Source organism: Phragmites australis, chromosome 22 (assembly GCF_958298935.1).
Source record: "Phragmites australis chromosome 22, lpPhrAust1.1, whole genome shotgun sequence".
In the NCBI taxonomy this organism is placed as follows: domain Eukaryota; kingdom Viridiplantae; phylum Streptophyta; class Magnoliopsida; order Poales; family Poaceae; genus Phragmites; species Phragmites australis.
The window spans coordinates 22,732,034-22,752,255 of NC_084942.1; the positions used below are offsets into that span (position 1 = coordinate 22,732,034).

General features: G+C 43.0%; 4 protein-coding genes across 9 annotated transcripts; 2 read left to right on the forward strand and 2 right to left on the reverse strand.

Moving 5' to 3' along the window:
* Positions 1-937: 937 nt before the first annotated feature.
* On the reverse strand, positions 938-2,575 carry LOC133904403 (2-methyl-6-phytyl-1,4-hydroquinone methyltransferase 2, chloroplastic-like). The gene is made up of 3 exons (XM_062345906.1): positions 1,917-2,575; positions 1,441-1,747; positions 938-1,278 (listed from the first exon to the last, which is right to left on the reverse strand). Exons 1-3 carry the CDS (start codon positions 2,519-2,521, stop codon positions 1,123-1,125), a joined length of 1,068 nt encoding a protein of 355 aa, XP_062201890.1. The 5' UTR covers positions 2,522-2,575; the 3' UTR covers positions 938-1,122.
* Positions 2,576-3,543: 968 nt separating this feature from the next.
* Positions 3,544-10,162, reverse strand: LOC133905532 (putative hydrolase C777.06c). Of its 2 annotated transcripts, none has more exons than XM_062347346.1 (10): positions 9,848-10,162; positions 8,431-8,566; positions 8,153-8,280; positions 6,345-6,492; positions 6,161-6,266; positions 5,603-5,661; positions 4,775-4,810; positions 4,573-4,682; positions 4,293-4,359; positions 3,544-4,114 (listed from the first exon to the last, which is right to left on the reverse strand). In XM_062347346.1, the coding sequence occupies exons 1-9, from the start codon at positions 10,153-10,155 to the stop codon at positions 4,302-4,304; spliced, it is 1,089 nt and encodes a 362-aa protein (XP_062203330.1). In that variant the 5' UTR covers positions 10,156-10,162; the 3' UTR covers positions 3,544-4,114; positions 4,293-4,301. The 2 variants fall into 2 exon arrangements, with proteins under 2 accessions (XP_062203330.1, XP_062203329.1); XM_062347345.1 differs by having other exon boundaries at positions 3,544-4,121.
* Positions 10,163-10,849: 687 nt separating this feature from the next.
* On the forward strand, positions 10,850-13,897 carry LOC133905471 (pentatricopeptide repeat-containing protein At5g41170, mitochondrial). Of its 3 annotated transcripts, none has more exons than XM_062347273.1 (2): positions 10,850-13,417; positions 13,527-13,897. In XM_062347273.1, the coding sequence occupies exon 1, from the start codon at positions 11,018-11,020 to the stop codon at positions 13,175-13,177; it is 2,160 nt and encodes a 719-aa protein (XP_062203257.1). In that variant the 5' UTR covers positions 10,850-11,017; the 3' UTR covers positions 13,178-13,417; positions 13,527-13,897. The 3 variants fall into 3 exon arrangements, with proteins under 3 accessions (XP_062203257.1, XP_062203256.1, XP_062203258.1); XM_062347272.1 differs by having other exon boundaries at positions 13,535-13,897; XM_062347274.1 differs by having other exon boundaries at positions 13,659-13,897.
* Positions 13,898-15,747: 1,850 nt separating this feature from the next.
* Positions 15,748-18,088, forward strand: LOC133905473 (protein DETOXIFICATION 41). 3 transcript variants are annotated; one of them, XM_062347275.1, is made up of 8 exons: positions 15,748-16,160; positions 16,265-16,809; positions 16,890-16,976; positions 17,076-17,132; positions 17,213-17,451; positions 17,546-17,688; positions 17,751-17,852; positions 17,940-18,088. In XM_062347275.1, exons 1-8 carry the CDS (start codon positions 15,870-15,872, stop codon positions 18,003-18,005), a joined length of 1,530 nt encoding a protein of 509 aa, XP_062203259.1. In that variant the 5' UTR covers positions 15,748-15,869; the 3' UTR covers positions 18,006-18,088. The 3 variants fall into 3 exon arrangements, with proteins under 3 accessions (XP_062203259.1, XP_062203261.1, XP_062203260.1); XM_062347277.1 differs by having other exon boundaries at positions 17,546-17,664; positions 17,766-17,858; positions 17,946-18,088; XM_062347276.1 differs by having other exon boundaries at positions 17,546-17,664; positions 17,766-17,852.
* Positions 18,089-20,222: the final 2,134 nt, after the last annotated feature.

Consider the following 20,222-nt stretch of genomic DNA (forward strand, 5'->3'; position numbering starts at 1 on the left):
GAAGCTCTGGTTTTTCTTTATGCATTCATTAGAAAAGTATATCTCTAGAACCAGCATATCGACATAATTGGATTAAGAAAGATTTGAGTGTATGCAAGCATTGAGTTAATGTAGGCTTATTTACATAAATTCATGCTACCTTCCAGCATTTTTCCTAGGTTTATTAACCAAAAGAAAACAAACAACATGGGAGAGAGCATTTTGAGTTGTGGTTCAACAAAATGGGTTAAGCAGCATACCTTATCATATATATGCAGGTCCAATAGATATGCAATCATCAGGACCTAACTTCAGGTTATCCATTCTCTGCACATACAATTTACAGTGCAATCATTAGGATCTAACTTCCAGAGAACTTAGTAAAATTGTGCAAGGCAAATATATGATGATTATTCTTAGACTGCACTAGTTTAATGTCAGGCTTTGCAAACATGCACAGGAAGTGCATGACTCACATCGAAACATGTTATTTGCACAAAGTGCACATAAAATCATCCGGACTTTCCCGCAGGAAGGCCTCCCTTATGAACCATTCTCTTAATGTTCAACTGTCCATTTTGTGGTCCATCTTGTAAGTCACTCCCACTGAGCAAATGTTCTTTCACGTCAGATCATCTTAACAGCATCAAGTGTCACAACATCCATCAGCATAAGGCAAAGGCATAACATGTCGCCAGAGAAATCGGTTTGACATCCACATATGTCATGCAATAAAACTTAAAAAAACATAGAGTACATGAAGAATAAGAAAGAGGAATCTGGTTCAGATACCGTCCCAGTGAGAATTTTTGCAGAGCTACAATATCATTTCCATGTACCACTTAGCATAGCAAAAAGAAGAAATTTTGCAGAGCTAGGAACAAACTAGATTACACATCCATTATAATTGAAAATCAATAACCTGCTACAGAGGTTCCATTTCATGCTGAAGAGACTGTTGAGATTAATCAAGGTCTTAATATTATTGCTTCAAAGTTCACACAAACAGGAGCGACAGTAAAAGAAATACATAAATAGGAAAATAAAAGGTAAAATACAAAACAGACAGGAACCGCCTAATATAGAGAACACTACTTCAGATATTGGCTATCCTCCCTTCCTTGCAGCTCAGTCCCCTTCCACTCAGATTGGCATGCCTTTGGGCACAATCTGGTCCTTTATCCACATGTAAATAGGCACCAGAACATAGTAAGCTGCGCATATTGTTCCCATGAGAAAGCGAAAGAAGAAGGTGATTGGATTCACAGGCTTGCTGACATCCTCAGCCTTCGGACCAAGCTGCAGAGAAAATTAAATAGAAAACTTATACCGCAAACTCTTCGATATGTACTGCAGGAAATGATCGGACGTCTGAATGAGACATGCCAAAAATGCATTGAGACCTGTAAATGTGAATCTGGAAGCTATACTTTCAGTTAGCAAAATGAAAAAAAAAGGTACCTGCAAAGGGGAGTCTCCATGTTCCCTCTTCACACCCGTCACAGAGCATCCCATGATCAGGCCATGCCTTCGGACACCACGATACCATTTTGGTCCAATCCTTTTCAGCTTGACATCCTTGAACCCAGCCTTTTTGAACCACTCTATGTACTCTTCTTCCTTGGGAAAGAGCATCCACATATCGGCAAAAAAGCGGGACAGCCAGAAGGTTGGGTACACAGGGCCAATCATGCAAGCTACTCCACCGAGCCTCAAGACCCTGTAGGCTTCCTTAATTCCTCGCTGTGGGTCAGGCCAATACTCAATGCTGGAAGGTATCATGACAGGACAGAAAAATCAGCGATTTCTAAATGACTAGTTACTAATGGAATGCACAATCATCACAGCATCATTCATTTGCAACGAATTCACAGTGTGTACCACAGGATGATATCGACACTAGTGAAGTACTGAAGTGAACTGAGCAGAGCAGTCACCTGCCCGCAGAAACGTATCGGTCGAAGGTGTCGGTGGGGAACGGCAGGTCCTCGGCGTCCCCCTCCATGATTTTGACCCCCTTGAGCGCCTCCTTCTGCCTGGCCTTGTCGAGCTGGTGCGGGGACTGGTCGAGCAGCGTGACGTTCTCCGGGTCAACGTGCTTGACGATGCCGAGCGTGGTGAACCCGGTCCCGCCGCCGACGTCGACGACCCTGAGGTGGCGGCTGTAGAGGTCGGCGGGCTCGAGCGCGTCGTCGCGCATGTCCTCGGTCCAGTGGCCCGGGTTGATGACGTGGTCGTAGACGATGGAGAGGAAGCGGTAGAACCAGAAGGCCTCCTTCTTGTGCTGGATGAACCGCGGTGCCGAGATGGGCCGCGCGGCAGCCGAGGAGGGCGACGACGCCGCGCACCTGAGCCTCGCTCCTCCAGGAACGGCTACGGCCCCCGAGACGCCGGCCCGCTTGGCGAGGGCAAGGGGGCGGGGGAGGCCGGCCTTGGAGGGGCCGAGGCCGAGGAAGCCGAGCCCCGCGGGGGCGCGGACCCTAGCCCGGCCAGGCGCGAGGGCCTCGGCGCCACTCGGCGCGTGGGTGGAGGCCATCGCCATTGCCGCCGCCGCCGCGCCGAGGAGGGGAGGGGAGGGGTGGATGCGACGAGCGAGAGACTGCGGACAGAGGAGGAGGGGTCACGGGAGGATGGGTGCTGGATGGATGGGCTGCGCCGTGGCGTCCCTCTCGACACGTGTGACGTGTCCGTGTTGGCGGCGCGGCAGTGGGCCCGCTCAGCAGCCGGTGGGCCTGGCTGATTGAGATCAATTTTGGAAGCTAAGGCTAGGGTGCAAATTAATTAATTTAAGAGTATTTATCTATCTTTTTTTAAGTTCATCTAATAACATAATTTTTTAAATTAAGTCATTTTTAAAAGAATAGTATAATTGATTGAATAAAGAGGGTCGATAGATACTTTAGGTTCACTAATTTGCACCCTAGCTAAGGTCACTCTTGGTGGTAGTTTTTATATATTAATTAGACGTTCACATAGTAAAAAAAATGATGTGACACCTTCACTTCAGTGTGTAATTTAGGCCAGCTCATAGTTTGTTTTCTGTATTACTACTCCTTCCGCCTACAAATAATTGACAATTTTAATTTTACTATTTAAAGTTCGATCATCGATTTTTTTCACAAATACATAAGCAAACATTTATAAGTGTATGATGTTATGAAAGTTCTTTTGATAACATATAAGTGATACTTATGTTATATCAATCAACTAAATATTTAAAAAACTAGAGTTAGTCAAAGTATAAATAGTAAAAGTCAAAGTGGTAGTATTTGTAAACGGAGTACTTGTACTTCACAATGTTTGTACGGTCCATATATCTACAACACACCATACTTGAGTAATATCTAATAGAATAGTATTAAATTTGCATCCATTACATAGAATGATCCATTTTTTATTAACAAAACTTTTTAGGTTTTTTCCTCCAAAGCATACGTACCGGACTAACATTGCAAAATGGATCGACGTACAAATTGAGTGTGTTGCGTTTGCAACAATGACACTAAAATCGGTATTTAACTAATGAACACTGCAAAAAAAAACATTATTATTTGTCGGCGAGAATTCTTTCCTACGACAAACACATTAAAATCATCTCCTTCTCGTAGTGAACATCGCAAAAAACCACCACCTTTGGTCTCAGTTTAGACTCCTATATACAGTCATCAATGCGCTTCTTACAAGCAAGGTTCTTTACGAAGCCCATACATAAAAGACTCCAATATTCTTCGACGAAGCTGCCTAAAAAAGCTTGTACAGAATTTACATACTCATTCGATCGGATCCACGCTTCTCTCCAAGACATTACTCGCAACCGGTTGGATAAAGACATGAAGATACATTTAGTGTAGTGTAGTTTCCAATCGAAAAGAACATTCGAGTACCTTGCCAAATAGATCGACAAAGACTGATTTTTCAGGGATACTGAAACTGCTGCTTTACCTTTTTTAATTCGAAATCAAGTATAGACTATAGAGATATATAATAGAAAGATTCTACTATATCTACTGGTTTTGCACGAAGATTGGTGCACCAAAGAAATTTTCGCCATTTTAGTCAGTTTGTACTTTCTTCTGAGGCTCTGAATGTTAACAGCAACAGGAACCTGGTGCAGGTCACTGAGTATGCAATGGTCCTGAATCCTGATATACAAAAAAGACGAGACTGTGAGAGCAAAGTTGAACCACAGAATATGACAATGCAGGATAAGCCAGAAATCAAAGAGTTTGCTAAAGTGGAGGATGAGAAACTCTAGAATTAACTAAGCAATATGTTTGATTCGAATTGTCAAATAAAAGCAGAGGCTCATATACCTTTCACAGTTACAGATCAATGTAGACACGCAAGCCATCACGAGCTAACTGCGCATCTATCCCCTCCCTGCATTCCCAAATTACAGTGCATGAGCATGCATGCCTTTTAGGAACTTACAGTAAAGCAAAATCAATGGTGGCAGTTCTAAGACAGTATTGCTTTCTTGTGATTCTTTTAAGACAGCATTGCTTTCGTATACAAGTGTGTAGTTCAGGTCAACTAATTTGGCACATGAGCATGTGGGTGAACTCATCTAAACCATCTCGGAGGAAGGCCTACCTTCTGGACCATTCTTCCAATGTTTTGTTGTCCTTGTGATGGTCCATCTCATGAGTCATCCCAATGAGCAATGCTCTTTTGGGGCAAATCCTCTTAACAGCATCTAGTGTCTGCATAAGATCATAGAATTAACATAGATCAGACACAGAATATGAAAATAAAAGGGAAACAATTAGCTCAAACTGTGCAAAAGAAAACCAACCTGGTCCCAACAAAGGTGCACGTTGTGAGAACCTGTCTGTTCACAAAGAGGATGTTAGAGCCGACAACATATCAGTAAAAACAATGGTACGACATAACATTGTTACATAAATTTTATTCGAATGTTCTTAAGCAATAGCAATGATGTTGCCATGAATTGCAAGATAAATCAATGGTGTATGTACCTATGTACTAATCTAAATTCTGATCTTAGCAACTACAGCTTGTTAAGCTTAAAGTAAAGAATTAGTTCCATAACTAACTAAATCAGCATTATCTATGGTATTATTGATAATGTGTTTCACTTAAGAAACAACACTGTATCTGTCCAGATCTATCTTTTACTTCTAAGAAAGATAGGTTTCCGAATATGTTGAATATCATCAATTTGTTGCAGTCCATGTTCAACACTTGAACAATCTTGTTGACTATATGTTTGATGCAAAATCAGACAGATCACGCTTGTGCAATCTGAAAAAAAAAACATTTATGTTCCCCCAAGAAACCAAAGTTTTCACCCTATTTCACATTATTCCAATACTGAAAGATTTCCTACCATGTGCAATTATTTGTTCGAGATGTCAAGCATCAGAAAATTTAAGAAACGTGTTTGAGCTTTGCTTATTCTGTAATGTGTAGTAAGCTGTGGATCGATAAAAGTTCCCTTGTTTAAATGTGAAGTTTGCACTGTATAACAAGACAGTTAAACTCAAGGAAATGGCTAACAAAGTCAGGAATTACTAAAAAGTTATCCAGAAACAAATACGAAATGAGCATCTGGAAGGGAAAAACACCAGTATAGACAACAGAAGGAACTGAAGAAACTAACCCTGTATAGGCAATCCAAGATGAGTAAATCCAGTTGGCCTCCTCCAGACTTCGAAATTGCTGAAAGGCAAGTGTATGTACACACAGCAATGAGGTTCTTGGGTGATGACCAAGCAAGAGAGGACATGAAATGAATCTACAAGATCTGCAGCTATTCTCATAGCAACCAGTGAAGACATCTAGCAGCCCATACATGCAAGCATGCATCCCTAAGGGTGAGGGAAGGAAGGATGGGCAAAGCAAGCACTGACAATACAATTATGCACTATCTATGCATAAACATTTACTTCCCAAACCCCATGTCTATTTTACAGTTCAATAAATCAACATTATATTATCATAATTATATTATGGTGAGTGCCAAGCAGAGATATTAACGAACGGTGCCACAAGGTCAATACTAAGGGAATTTATTTTAATCAAATCAAGATTGAGTCACCACACTGTGTTCTCCTGTCATGGGAAACTTTATTCCAGAAAGCAAGCACATGCACCATGGGAGTATAGGAATGATTATAAAATACAACTGATCGAGCAGCATTAAGAGACAACAACATACCGTATTCTGTGCTTGAAGGAAACCGTGAAACATCTGATATGTAAGCAACTTTAGATTTTCTACCGAAAAGGAAACCCAAACAAATGTAATCTTCACCATGGATCACCTGATATGAAGACAAAATTAAGAGAAAAAGGATAGCAAAATGAAATGCACTTGATAGACAAATGTATAATATTTATACCGGCAAGGGAACAAACTCTAGCCCTGAAGTTGTAAATGGTTTCTGAATATCATTCTCAATTATTCTCCAGTCAAGTTGAGCAACTCGCCTGACCTCCTCCCCTTCCTTTAGTTTCTTTTTGACCAAGTAAGGGAACTTTTTGGAGATGCTGTTTCATATTGAACGTTATGAGTTTGATAATACAGATTCTAATTTATTGTCCTATCAAATGACTACATTACATATTGCACAGTAATAAGTAATTGCACAGCAATATAACAACAAAAATGAATTGGCATATGAGTAGGAGATGAAATTTGGATCTCCATATTGGGCAATAATTTCTTTGACCAGTTAGGCTAGTTCCTTTCCAAAGTTGGGTCTTCAAATAATGCCAAAATAGTTAAACACATCTAACAAGGCTAGAAATGTTTTATAAGATTGGACAAGAAACCGGCATAAAATAGGACTATATCAAGGGTCAGCTTTAAGCCCTTATTTATTTGCTTTGGTGATGGATGAGGTCACAAGTGACATTCAGGGAGATATCCCTTGGTGTATGCTCTTTGTTGACGATATGGTGCTAGTTGACGAGAGTAGGATAGGGGTTAATAGGAAATTAGAGTTGTGGAGATATATTTTAGAATCGAAAGGTTTTAGGCTTAGTAGGACCAAAACCGAGTATATGAAGTGCAATTTCGGTGATACTAGGCATGAGGGAGAAGATGTTAGTCTCGATGAAGAGGTGATTCCCAAGAAGGATACCTTTCGATATTTGAGATCGATGCTACAGAGGGATGGTGATATCGATGAAGATGTTAGTCATAGAATTAAAACCGGATGGATGAAATGACGCAAAGCTTCTAGCATCCTCTGTGACAAGAGAGTGCCACAAAGGTAAGTTTTACAGGACGGCGATTCGACCCGTGATGTTGTATGGCGTCGGATGTTGGCCAACTAAAAGGCAACATGTCCAACAGTTAAGTATAGCATAGATGCGTATATTGCGATGGATTTGTGGCCATACAAGAAAGGATCGAATCCGAAATAATGATATACGTGATAGGATAGGGGTAGCGTCAATTGAAGAAAAGCCTGTCCAACATCGGTTGAGACAGTTTGGACATATCCAACGGAAACATCCAGAGTCACATATGCATAGCGAGATACTGAGGCGCGCTGATAATGTGAAGAGAGGCAGAGATCGACCAAACCTAACATAGGATAAGTCTGTAAAAAAGACTTGAAGAAATGGAATATCCCCAAAGAACTATCCACGGACAGAAGCGCGTGGAAGTTAGCAATCCACGTACCAGAACCATAACTTATACTTCAATCTCCTTGTATCGTTATTACTTTATTTTTTACTATTACTAATACATTTATTATCATTATTATTTTCTCATCATCTTTTTAGTTGGATCTTGTGGGTTTTATCTCTAGCCTACCCCAATTTGCTTGGGACAAAGACTTTGTAGTAGTTGTTGTTGACAAGAGACCAGCATAAAAAACAGGACATAGAGCGGTGATAGTCCAAGAACAAATAATTCACGAGTGAATCAACCACCAACATGGTTGTAGTTCTGAAATATAGATGTTTATGTAAAGATATTTGTTCTCCTTTAATGACTAAATTCCAAAAAAACATGTTAAATTGGTAAATTCTGTGCAGGAAGGGGGCTCCTTAACGTATGTAATGAGAGGCAGTAAGCTAACTGCAGTATCCACCGTACAAATAGAGTACACGCATGCATGCCTGACTGAATTTCCTTACAGGTTAAAAACAGACCACTGTCAGTGCCTAACAAAGCCATCGAGGACACAATTACCTGTCCATAGCGAATTGATTGAGGTAAATTGGGGTTGGATCAATATCATTTGTGGGACTAAATGGCTGTACAACCCGGATATCATCAAGACCTAAGATTGCATCTGCATGCTCATGAGTCAGAAGAATCTGTTATGAATAAAGAAAAGGTGTTAGTGTAACATGAGTACGCAAAACACTGATTTTTCTTTTACAGTCATAGTGCACCCTTAGCTGGCATTTTGGTTGTTCAATGAACCATTAGAGAAACTGAAGCAAACAAGAGTATATAGGACTCACGGAATCAACACAAGGGATTTTGTGATGAACAAACCATCGCAGAACTTGTTCTCGGAATGTCTTCCCAACATCTATTATAATATATTTGTGAGCACCTTCATCTTGGCAATAGTCAATCAAAAGAGATGTATTGCACCTGTAAGAAACCAAGAATAAATATAGCCTTAAAAATGCACACAGAAACATGAATGCAACTATTAACCTTGTTCAGGCGCATCAAAATTCCAAAAAACTATTTGAAAAAATAAGTTCAGATTCACTTGGCTTCGAATGAACATAAATAACCATGATGTGATCCTACAAACTACCAAATCACCCAAGGAGATTAATTTGGCCATAGAGAAGATATCGACCAATAGTATGAGCATGAACAGAGCTTTACCTTTTGAAGTTGCTTTATAATCCGAAAATATTTGAAACTAAATTTGATTTGTAAGAACGTGTAGCTTAGCATATCTTATATCCAGAATTTTTTTTTTTAAATTTGGTGTTAAGATATCCCAGACCAGATAGACAGGTCACTTGTCCTACTCCCCTGACATTACCCAATAGCATCTAAAACTTGCACCCCGTTCTATTTTTCAAGGTACAAAAAATATAGGCAGTCAGTAGGTGATTTATCAGAAAAAACATGAAGAAAATGCAATGTAACCTCTGCTGTAGGGGTATCTCATACAGTAACAGAAATTGCAAATAAGCAAGTTTGTAAGTGACAACTTTTTATTTCACTCATGTTTTAACGGATAAAGATGGGAGGTCTGACCAAGTGGCATGTACATGAAACTGTACATAACCTGCGAGTCCATTTCATTTGAATTCACTCTTATCAAGGTCGACTCTGACCAGCCAGATTAATTGATCATCGAATCCGATACATCCCAACTTTCTCATTACCACATTATTCCAATTACTGCTACCAGTCCTCACATTGCTCAAAATTGCATGTGGCATGCGAAATAATGAAATATGCAAATGCACCAGCCACACAGCTAACTGCTGCAGCAGGCAGAATGGTACTTTTTAGTGTCCAAATTCTGCCCAAAACTAGTTCTTAGTTCTAAGTTTGATGCACAAAACAAAACTATTAGCTGTCTGTATCAACGGCATGTCGGCATCGCCCAAACAAACCCAGCAGTATCACACGATGCCATTGAGAAAACCCACCCCCGCGCCAATTAGCAGGCGAAGCAACTGTTCATTCGTTCCGGATCACAACAATTCCTAATCGCCCGAAACAGGCCTGATTCGTTACGCAATTTAACGATACGAAACAAAGCAAAGCTCCCGATCTCACGCTCATCCCAGATCCGCACTGACCTTGTGAAAACCGCAAAACACCTCACGCCGCAGCACACGACGGTAGCCTTTCAACACGCACAGCGTTTGGGGAGAGGGAGGAGGAAGATCGAGGCGGCACCTGTAGTTAGGGTTTAGCTCGGGCGGGACGGAGAGGGACTGGGAGCAGACGGGGCAGGGCGGGTCGGGGGGCTGGATCAGGCACCGCGCGTTCGGGACCGCGCTCGAGCACCCCGTGCCCAGGAACACCAGCGACGACGACGAAGAAGGCCGCGTCGGGGGCGCCTCGTCGATGGCGGCGGTGGGGTGGCCGTTGGGGACGGCGGCGGCCATTGGGTGGGTTGCCGGAGCGGGACCGCGAACGACCGTGGCAAGGCGGAGGATGGGGAGGAGGTGCGCGGAAATTGTTTGGAAGGTGGTTTTGCACATAGGCGCATGTACTATAAACTATTTGCAGTTACTTATGATTTCGCCTTTTTTTCATATAGGCACATGTATTGTAAAAAAATTTTCATAGAGGCGCATATATTGTAAAATTGTTGAAGGTTTCTCCAAATCTTCCAATCTATCGTTAGATCATAACTTATTGCGATCTCCACATATACACATATGCTGTAAATAAAGAAGAGAACCAGAAAGAAAAATATCTGATATATAATGGATAGGACAAAGGTTAACGACGGTGTCGACTAGATCGATTGTAGAGAATATAGAGGAAAGTTAATGAGCTAGAGAAGGCAAGACACCAAGGGCGCAAAGAAGGCAATGAGGATGACATAGTTTACCTAGAACTAGGCAAGATTACTTGTGAATAGAGGAGTGGTGTCGAGAAGATAGTTGAACCCAAAAAACAACATGTATCAATGAACTCTCTAGAGTGCTAGATGTACTTCTCGTGACAAAAAGAAAAGAGGAGGAGAATGTGAAGGAAAATACGTCATTTCACATTAAAAATCATATAAAATTTATTAGAGTTAAAGAAATCTGGCCACGAATTGAGTGGTAAATAATTACTAGTGAAGGGCAAATGTAGAATTGCGCTATGCTTTCAATTTGTACGCAAAATTACTAGGCTTATAGTAATATTTGGTCTCATAATTTTCTGACAGCTAGTGGACATTGCAGCAAAAATGGCGGTGGGCTGACCTGAACCCGCACGCCCACAGCTTCTCCCCGAATACTCGACTCAGCGATTCGCTCGTGGCGGCTCGTCGGCGCCGGCATCCTCCGCCATTGCCGATCGCCCTCATAACCACAAGGCGCTGGCCGATCGAGGGCACGAGCGCGCGCCATGCTCATAAACCTATCCAAAAACCCATTAATCCCGCGCCAACACCTCGTCCTCCAGCCCCGCCGCTTCTGTACCGCCGCCACCTCCTCGGCGACCACCGCTGTGCCTGCCAGAAAGGAGCTTCCCCGGGAAGATGATCTCGCAGAGGAGTCGCGCAGCCGCCTCGTGCGAGACACCTGCAGGCTGCTCGAGCTCCGGGACTCGTGGAGCCCGAAGCTGGAGGCCCAGCTCCGCCACCTCCTCCGCATCCTCTCCCCGCCGCAGGTCCGAGCTGTGCTCCGAGCGCAGGCGCAGAGGGACGCCCGCGCCGCGGTCGAGTTCTTCCGTTGGGCCGACCGCCAGTGGCGTTACCGCCACGCACCGGAGGTGTTCGACGAAATGCTATGCCTCCTCAGCCGCACCAAGCTCCATGACCCGGCTCGCCGCGTCATGCGCCTCATGATCCGCCGCGGCATGCGTCGGGGGCCGCAGCAGTTCGCACACCTCATGCTCTCCTACAGCCGTGCGGGGAAGCTCCGTTCCGCCATGCGCGTGCTCCAACTCATGCAGAAGGACGGGTGCGCGCCCGACATATCCATATGCAATGTGGCGGTGAATGTGCTTGTAGTGGCTGGGCGCATCGACAAGGCTCTTGAGTTTGCCGAACGGATGCGCCGTGTCGGGGTCGAGCCAGATGTAGTCACACACAATTGCCTTATCAAGGGATTATGTGGTGCTCGGCGGGTTGTCGATGCATTAGAGATGCTCGGTGCAATGCTGCAAAATGGGTGCCCACCAGATAAGATCAGCTACTATACAGTGATGAGCTTCATGTGCAAGGAGAGGAGGGTGGCAGAGGTGCGGAGTTTGCTTGAAAGGATGAGAAATGATGCAGGTCTATTTCCGGATCAGGTCACATATAACATGCTTATCCATGTGCTTGCAAAGCATGGTCATGCAGATGAGGCATTGCAATTCCTGAGGGAATCAGAAGGGAAAAGATTCCGTGTTGATGAGGTTGGATATAGTGCAATTGTGCACTCGTTTTGCTTGAATGGGAGGATGGCAGAGGCAAAGGAGGTTGTAGGTGAGATGATTTCAAAAGGGTGCTGCCCTGATGTTGTAACGTATAGTGCGGTTGTTGATGGATTCTGCCGGACTGGGGAAATTGATCAAGCGAGAAAGATGATGAAGCATATGTACAAGAACGGCTGCAAGCCAAACACGGTCACACATACTGCTCTGTTAAATGGGCTCTGCAAAATCAGTAAAACTTCGGAAGCCTGGGAATTGCTAAACAAGAGTGAAGGGGAGTGGTGGACTCCAAGTGATATCACATACAGTGTTGTCATGCATGGATTTAGGAGGGAAGGGAGGTTGAAAGAATCATGTGATGTGGTAATGCAGATGTTGCAGAAGGGTTTCTTCCCCACAACTGTGGAGATTAACTTGTTGATCCATGCATTATGTAAGGAAGGAAAGCCAGCAGAGGCCAAAGACTTCATGGAGCAGTGCCAAAGCAAGGGCTGCTCCATTAATGTTGTTAACTTCACAACTGTAATCCATGGATTTTCGCGGCACGGTGATTTGGAATCAGCCCTCTCTTTGCTGGATGACATGTATCTGAGCAACAGGCATCCAGATGTTGTGACATACACTGTTGTTGTTGATGCTTTAGGAAAGAATGGTAGAATGAAAGAAGCCACAGAGCTTGTAGAGAAAATGCTAAATAGAGGTTTGCTCCCTACGCCGGTCACATACAGGACAGTGATACATAGATATTGTGAAAGGGGTAAACTGGAAGAGTTAATCAATCTGCTGGATAAGATGTTAGCAAGACAAGGGTTTAGTAGTGCATACAATCAGGTCATTGAGAAGCTATGTGCATTTGGTAAACTTAGTGAGGCTTACAATCTCCTCAGCAAGGTACTGAGAACTGCCTCAAAGAGAGATGCTCAAACATGCCACATTTTGATGGAGAGTTTTCTTAATAGAGGATTCGCACTTCAATCATATAATGTGGCCTGCCGAATGTTCCAGAGAAATTTGATTCCTGATGTTAAATTATGTCAAAAGGTTGACAGTCAGATAGCCCTAGAAGGACAGAGACAAGCTGCTGGAAAGCTTATCATTAAGTTTGTTGAAAGAGGTCTTCTAAAACAAGATAAACAAGATAACTGATTTCTAACATGGTCCTCTGATGTATCCTGTCTTTGTTGAGCTTTGATGAACGATCAATTGTGTGCGAATCATCCTCAGAAAAAAAAAAATTGTGCGAATCAGGACCACTACATGGCCTTGTACCTTGTACAGAGACTTGCGCCCAGGGCCTGTTGCATGAGTAAATTTGCAGTAACATGTCATTATCTCCTCCGGAACCTGGATATATATGCAATTACCAGATCTTCAATTTAATGACTGGTGAGCATGAGCGATGATCTTTTTTGTTGAACTGCAACTTCAAATTGTTCATTGAAAAGTTAGAACATAATCAGATTTTTTTCTTGATCTCTCCTCTTTTTCTTTGGAGGGAGACAGAGAAAGATGCAGAACAATAGGGGATACCTGTGCTAGAAATATGGCCATTTCTGTGTTCATCAATCTTGCTGGGTGTTCAGTTTTGCAGACCTTGGAAATGCTGATATATTGTTCACTTACACAGTTACACCCATATTCCGGTGGTTGGAGGAACTACCACTTAAGATATAATCTAGTCAGAAGGCCAACATTTGAAGTTGATTTCATTTCCTGAGGAAAAAAATTATGATCAACCGATCTGTAGCTTAAATGGCACTATTGTTTTACTTGTCAAGCTAGTAGTGATAAACAGTTCAGCTCTCCACGTGGGGAGTTGATACATCTCCTTGTGTGGAATTGATATAGATATATCTACTATGGGTTTGTTTGGCACAGCTCGAGCTCTAAAAATTCTTGAAGCTAGGTATTCCTAGCATGGTTTTTAAGGCGGTAAGGCGAGGCGCGACGATCCACCTAGGCGAGTATGGCACGCGGCGAGACGACGTCATACTCACATCCTAACCTATAATTACTCTAGATTTTAGTAGCAATTTAGTATATATTCACTCTTTTTTGAAACCTATGTTCAAAAATCAATTAAATATTCAGTGCTCAAGTGCAAAACAAGGCAGAAACAGGAGCTAAACATAGAACTAGAAGACCTAAACAGAGCTCAATTGCAAAACAGACTAAACATAGATTGCAGCAAAACAAAAACAAAAAAACACTAACAAGGCAGCAATGCCATACATTGCAGCAAACAAAAACAAAGTTAACAGAGCAATACATTGCAGCAAACAAGAAAACTAACAAGCATCTTTTGGTTTTCAACTAATTTCTACTGAAGTATAGCAATCAAGCATACTTATAGAGTAGAGATTATATAACACAGTGACAATGCATGTGGGTTCTGTTGCTACTAAAGGAGTAGAGATATAAGAAACATCACAACAGATATATGCATGAATATGGGGGAAAACATGGAAGACATATGCAGACTGCCTTAAGAACTTATCAACAAGGCGACAAGACCCACCGAAGAGAGTAGAGCCGTCAAGAAGGATTGGAGCAAACCCGCCGAGAAGGATGCAGCAGACTCACCGAAAAGGCGCGCCGCCGCCGCTGCCGCCAAGTTCCTGAAGGCGCGCGCATGATACCCTCTCTCCCTCTATCTTTAATTGAGTAAGTATGTTCCCTCTCCCTCTATTTCCCTCTCTTTTCCCCCGCGGAACACGTTCCTGACTCTTGTTTTTCACGTGTGCGCTATCGTGCTGAATGGCGTCCGCCTCAGGCATTTGAGCGCCATAGGGACGCCATACTGCACCTAGGCGATGCCATAGACGACAAGACAGACGTCGTACGCCCGGAGAGCAAGGCGAGGCCGATGCCCAGGAGCCCATCCAGAAGTCTAGGCGACTCCTTGAAAAGCATGATTCCTAGTTGCAAAAATTTGTGAAGTTGGAGTTGTATGTATACACTGATGGTATTTAGATGGACCATTTTATTTGTATTTTAAATTAAAAATAGTTACTTAAACCACTTTATTATAGCCTACAACCTCAAAATTTTACATGAAGTTGGAAGCTAGAACTATGCCAAACGGGTCTTATAACTATAGCTTATGGTGGAGATCTGGATTGTAGCCAACTCTTTTTCCTACAAAATATATCTAATATATGTCACCATTGATTTCTTTAATTGACTTGCCACTAAAAAAGAGAACCAAATTTGCAGTTGATCTACCCGGAACCAGTAGTTACTAACGCTCCAGTGCTACAGTACCCCCGCAGTACCCTATTCGGTGCTACAGCGCCGCACAGTACAGCTACAGTGTTGCGGAGAGAGATGGTGTGGGTCTGTATTTGGGGGTACTGTAGCATCACGCACACTGTAGCAGTTCTGTTCACACTGTCGGACATTGAATCCGAAGGGAGGAAATAATGTAGCAGTACTGTTCGTATAGGCTGGCAGTGGGATCGGAGGGAGGAAAAGAGTAGTAGAAAGTAAGAAATAAGGTAGCTGTTGGAGATGAAAAAATAAAAGATGTTGTAATAGTAATATGAGATACTGTAATAATAATTTTAAGAATGAAAATTTAAAATAACTGCTAAAAATAACCTAAAACCCTTTCCTACGCAAGGCCACTTGATATTCACATCTCACCACTTCCACCAACCTCTTCAGCCAGCAAGTTGACTGGTAGCTATGACCCAGGAACAGGAAGGTTAGTTACCTGCCAACCAGAGGACCAGGAATCGGAGGAGTTATATGTCCCATGCATATATCAGCATAGCAATGGCTTGTTCCATTATGGAGTGAGCTCTAAACTGGGTGTAGAACTTACGGAGAGGAGACAATGGGGGAAAGCAGCAATGTGGTGGCATCGTTGCTCGACATCGACGAGTCATCGGGCGCGATGGAGGAGCTGCTGCAGAGGGAGCCTGTGCCGTCCGGTGTGCTGGTGCGGCTGGCAGCATGGGAGGCTGGCAACCTTTGGCGCATCTCCTGGGCGTCCATCCTCATCACACTCTCCAGCTTCACGCTCAGCCTCGTCACGCAGATGTTCGTTGGCCACCTTGGCGAGCTTGAGCTTGCCGGCGCCTCCATCACAAACATCGGCATCCAGGGCCTAGCCTACGGCGTCATGGTACATAACTGTGCATGCTTCCTGCACTCTCCAGTCCTTTGCATCTGCTCAAACATGATGCCTCTCGTCTCATAGCAACTCGTGTTGCTTGCATTGCAATGCAGATTGGCATGGCGAGCGCGGTGCAGACTGTTTGTGGTCAGGCCTATGGGGCCAGAAGGTATGCGGCCATGGGCGTCGTGTGCCAGAGGGCGCTCGTGCTCCAGCTCACGACGGCCATCCCCATTGCCTTCCTCTACTGGTATGCTGGTCCATTCCTGCGGCTCATCGGGCAGGAGACGGAGGTGGCCACGGCGGGGCAGCTGTACGCGCGTGGCCTGCTGCCACAGCTGTTTGCTTTCGCCCTCTTCTGCCCAATGCAGAGGTTCCTGCAGGCCCAGAACATCGTCAACCCCGTGGCATACATCACGTTGGCCGTGCTGATCTTCCACACCCTTGCCTCATGGCTCGCCGTGTTTGTGCTTGGCTCAGGCCTCCTTGGCGCGGCACTGACACTGAGCTTCTCTTGGTGGGTGCTTGTGGTGTTGACATGGGGGTACCTCATCTGGAGCCCGGCTTGTAAGGGGACTTGGACCGGACTGTCCTTGCTCGCCTTTAGAGGCCTTTGGGGATATGCCAAGCTTGCCTTTGCCTCCGCCGTCATGCTAGCGTGAGTGATCTGGTGCTAGTCCTTAGTTCCTTAGCTTCTTGCTGGTTTATATCATATCTTGTTTTTGCATTCTTAATCAGATTGGAGATTTGGTATGTACAAGGATTTGTGCTTCTTACTGGCTTCCTCCCCAACTCGGAGATTGCACTTGATTCTCTCTCAATCTGGTAGGGCCACCCTGTACATTGGTATTGCAATTCCCATTGCCTGATCATGCATTCATATTCAGACATAACTTGAGCTGCAATCTCTTTATCTCCTTTCAGCATAAATTATTGGAACTGGGACTTCCAGATCATGCTTGGCTTGAGCTATGCAGCCAGGTCAGTGCAAATGGCTGAATTATACATGTATATTTCATATTCCCTCATTGATCAAATATTTTCATGAACTTCTTATGCAGTATTCGTGTCGGCAATGAGCTTGGTGCTGGCCATCCAAAGGTAGCAAGGTTCTCGGTCATCATGGTTGTCATGGCGAGCATCAGCTTCAGTGTTCTTGTGACGTTTATAGTCGTAATTCTAAGGTATCCACTGAGCACGCTGTACACGAGCAGCACCACAATAATTGAGGCTGTTATCAGTCTGATGCCATTGTTGGCAATCAGCATCTTCTTGAATGGAATTCAGCCAATCCTCTCAGGTACGGAAGGAGAACATTGAGCACAAACAGCAAGTTTGTATTCATCAATGTTATGATACTCACATAACTCGAAACTGTTTTGAAAATTATGCAGGAGTTGCCATTGGGAGTGGATGGCAAGCAATAGTTGCTTATGTCAATGTCGGGGCCTACTATCTGATTGGGCTTCCGATTGGATGCGTCCTAGGATACAAAACAAGCCTTGGGGCAGCTGTAACTTCTTCTATGCCCCCTTTAGAATCAGATAACTTTTAGTAGCTTTAACAGTTTTCAGAGGGAGGTGTTGATCATCTCCAACCTGTCTCTGTGTTCAGGGAATATGGTGGGGTTTAATCATAGGAGTCTCTGTGCAAACGATAGCCCTGATTATTATCACAGCCAGGACTAACTGGGACAAGGAGGTGAGCGTGCTCCATTGTTCTTCTGATCTTTTTGAGTGGAAGCTCTTGCTCTAGTGTGGTCTTAATCGTGTCGATATGGTTGTGAAGGTGGAGAAGGCAATGCAGCGACTGTGTCGCACAGGAGTTGTTCCAGTCAACGACATCATCGCATGATAGAACCGGTATCGAACTGGCTGAGATTGATCTGGAGCGAGCTTGTATGGCAAAGCAGTTCCTGCTTGCTCGGCCATGGCCATGGGAGGGTAGTTTCAGGATCCAGCTCTTGGGTTTGTGCAATAAGAAGCTGAATCAGGCAGTTGCCTTGTGGTTAACCTTATTGTCGGACTAATCATGGTTTGATTTTTTGGAGGATCTATTCCTGTTTCTAAAAGCTTGATATCTCAAATAGTTTGACATGTTGGTTTTGTGTGTTCGCATTAGTGGTGTCAGATGTAGGGTTCAATTTATCGACGGTAACCGGTCGAAATTCGCGGTTACCGAGCTTACCGTTTCGGTCTGGTTTCAGAAACCGAACGGTAACCGAATTTAAATTAAAAATTCAAAAAAAATCAAAAAAAATCTAAAAAACTAGAGACAATTCTAAGACCTTATGTGAATTTTTTTTTCAAAAATAATGTCATTTGTATCATATTTTATAGGGAGGAAGTTTGAAAAAAATAAAAAAAGTTGAAGCGTGCGACTCAGTTATTAACTCATGTTAAGGAAAAGCTTAATATATAAACACATATATTTTTTATGTACAACGTATTTTAAGAGGATCTTTAAAATTGATTTCACTTTATTTAGAGTTTTATTAAATTTCTCCATAATTTTTACAAAGTTTATAAGCATAAAGTGAATATGTTAAGAAACAGCACTGTAATTAATTTTTTCATGTCTAGTATTATTTTTTTCTACATAAAGCATAGTATAAATAAACTAATAAAAGTGGTTTCACTAATTTTAGAGGTGTGGTGGGTCAGTTATGAATTAATCTAGTCACAACACATTTACACAATCCTGCATGTTACAATAACTAATTCATGAGTTTATGTATTTTTAAAAGACATAGGTTCATGTAAGAAGACTAACAAAATTAGTTTCATAATTTTTAGATTAGCAAAGAGTAAACTATGCATTTAACTTAGTTTAACAAATACATTTTCTCGCAGAAAATGTTCAACTTTTTTATGAGTATAAATAATTTTATCATGTTACAAGAAAACCAACAAAAATTTGTTTCACTTGATTTTGAAACTCAGATGAATTAGTTATTGATTTTACAAGATTAAGTCATTTTTTGGGTTTTTTTGTTGAACTTCACTGAAAATCGAGAAAACTCTCGATAAATCGAGAAAACCGAGCGGTTACTAACAAAACCGAGCGGTTACCGATAATACGGAAAATTCAAGAAAACCGCTCGGAAAATCGCTCGGTGACCGATCCGATTCGGGCGGACCGGTTATCGAACGGAGAATCTGGCATTTTTTTTTTGTCTAAATTTTAAATTTTAGCAAATGAATTTTATGCGAATTTTAGCCGAATTTTGAATGGTTATCATGATAACCGCGCATTTTCGGTTAGGCTAAGTAGCGGTTACCGTTTCAAAAAGGGTAAGTAAAACCCTGGTCATATGTACCCAGAAATTCTTGTATAGGCACGAAACACCTGATAATGACAAAATTCATGGGGCTGCCTCCTTTTCTGCACTCTTGTGGAAAATTCAGATGATTTTTGCAGAATGACGCAAAGCATTTGCGTGAGAACTTTTGAGCTCTCTGTAGTTCCAAACATGTAGGCTCGGTGAATTACACCAAGAGCATGCAGGGCCAGTTTCCGTTTGCACGCTGCATAATTCAGCATTACCCAAGAAAAAAGGGGCCAAAGTAAAGGAAAAGAATCATGTTTTTAGTCGTAATTCCAAGATTTCCACCGAGCACGGTCTACACGAGCAACACAACAGTAATTGAGGCTCAAGGAGGTGACTTATCTCCTTTACTCTTCTGATTTCCTTTTTGAAATGAAATTTGTTCTTCTGATTTCCATGGAAGCTTTTGATCACCTTGATGTCGTTGTGAAGGTGGAGAAAGTGATGCGACGACGGGGGCTGTTCCGGTCGACGACATCATCGAATGATGGAACCGGGAACTGAATTGGCTGATTGATCTGGAGCTCAGTTGGATTCCTGCTTGCTCCTCCATGGCCATGGAAGGGCCGATTTCTTGGAAGATGTCATTTCGGTTGCTCGCGAGCTTGATATCACAAATCGTGTGCTTTGTGTTGTTTTGTCCCTGAGCATCGCACCATGTTGGCTTGATGTGTTGGGTATGAAACTTAGGTTCTTTAATACGGTTGAACCGGGAATCATCTCTTAGCGTGGTAATGGAGGTG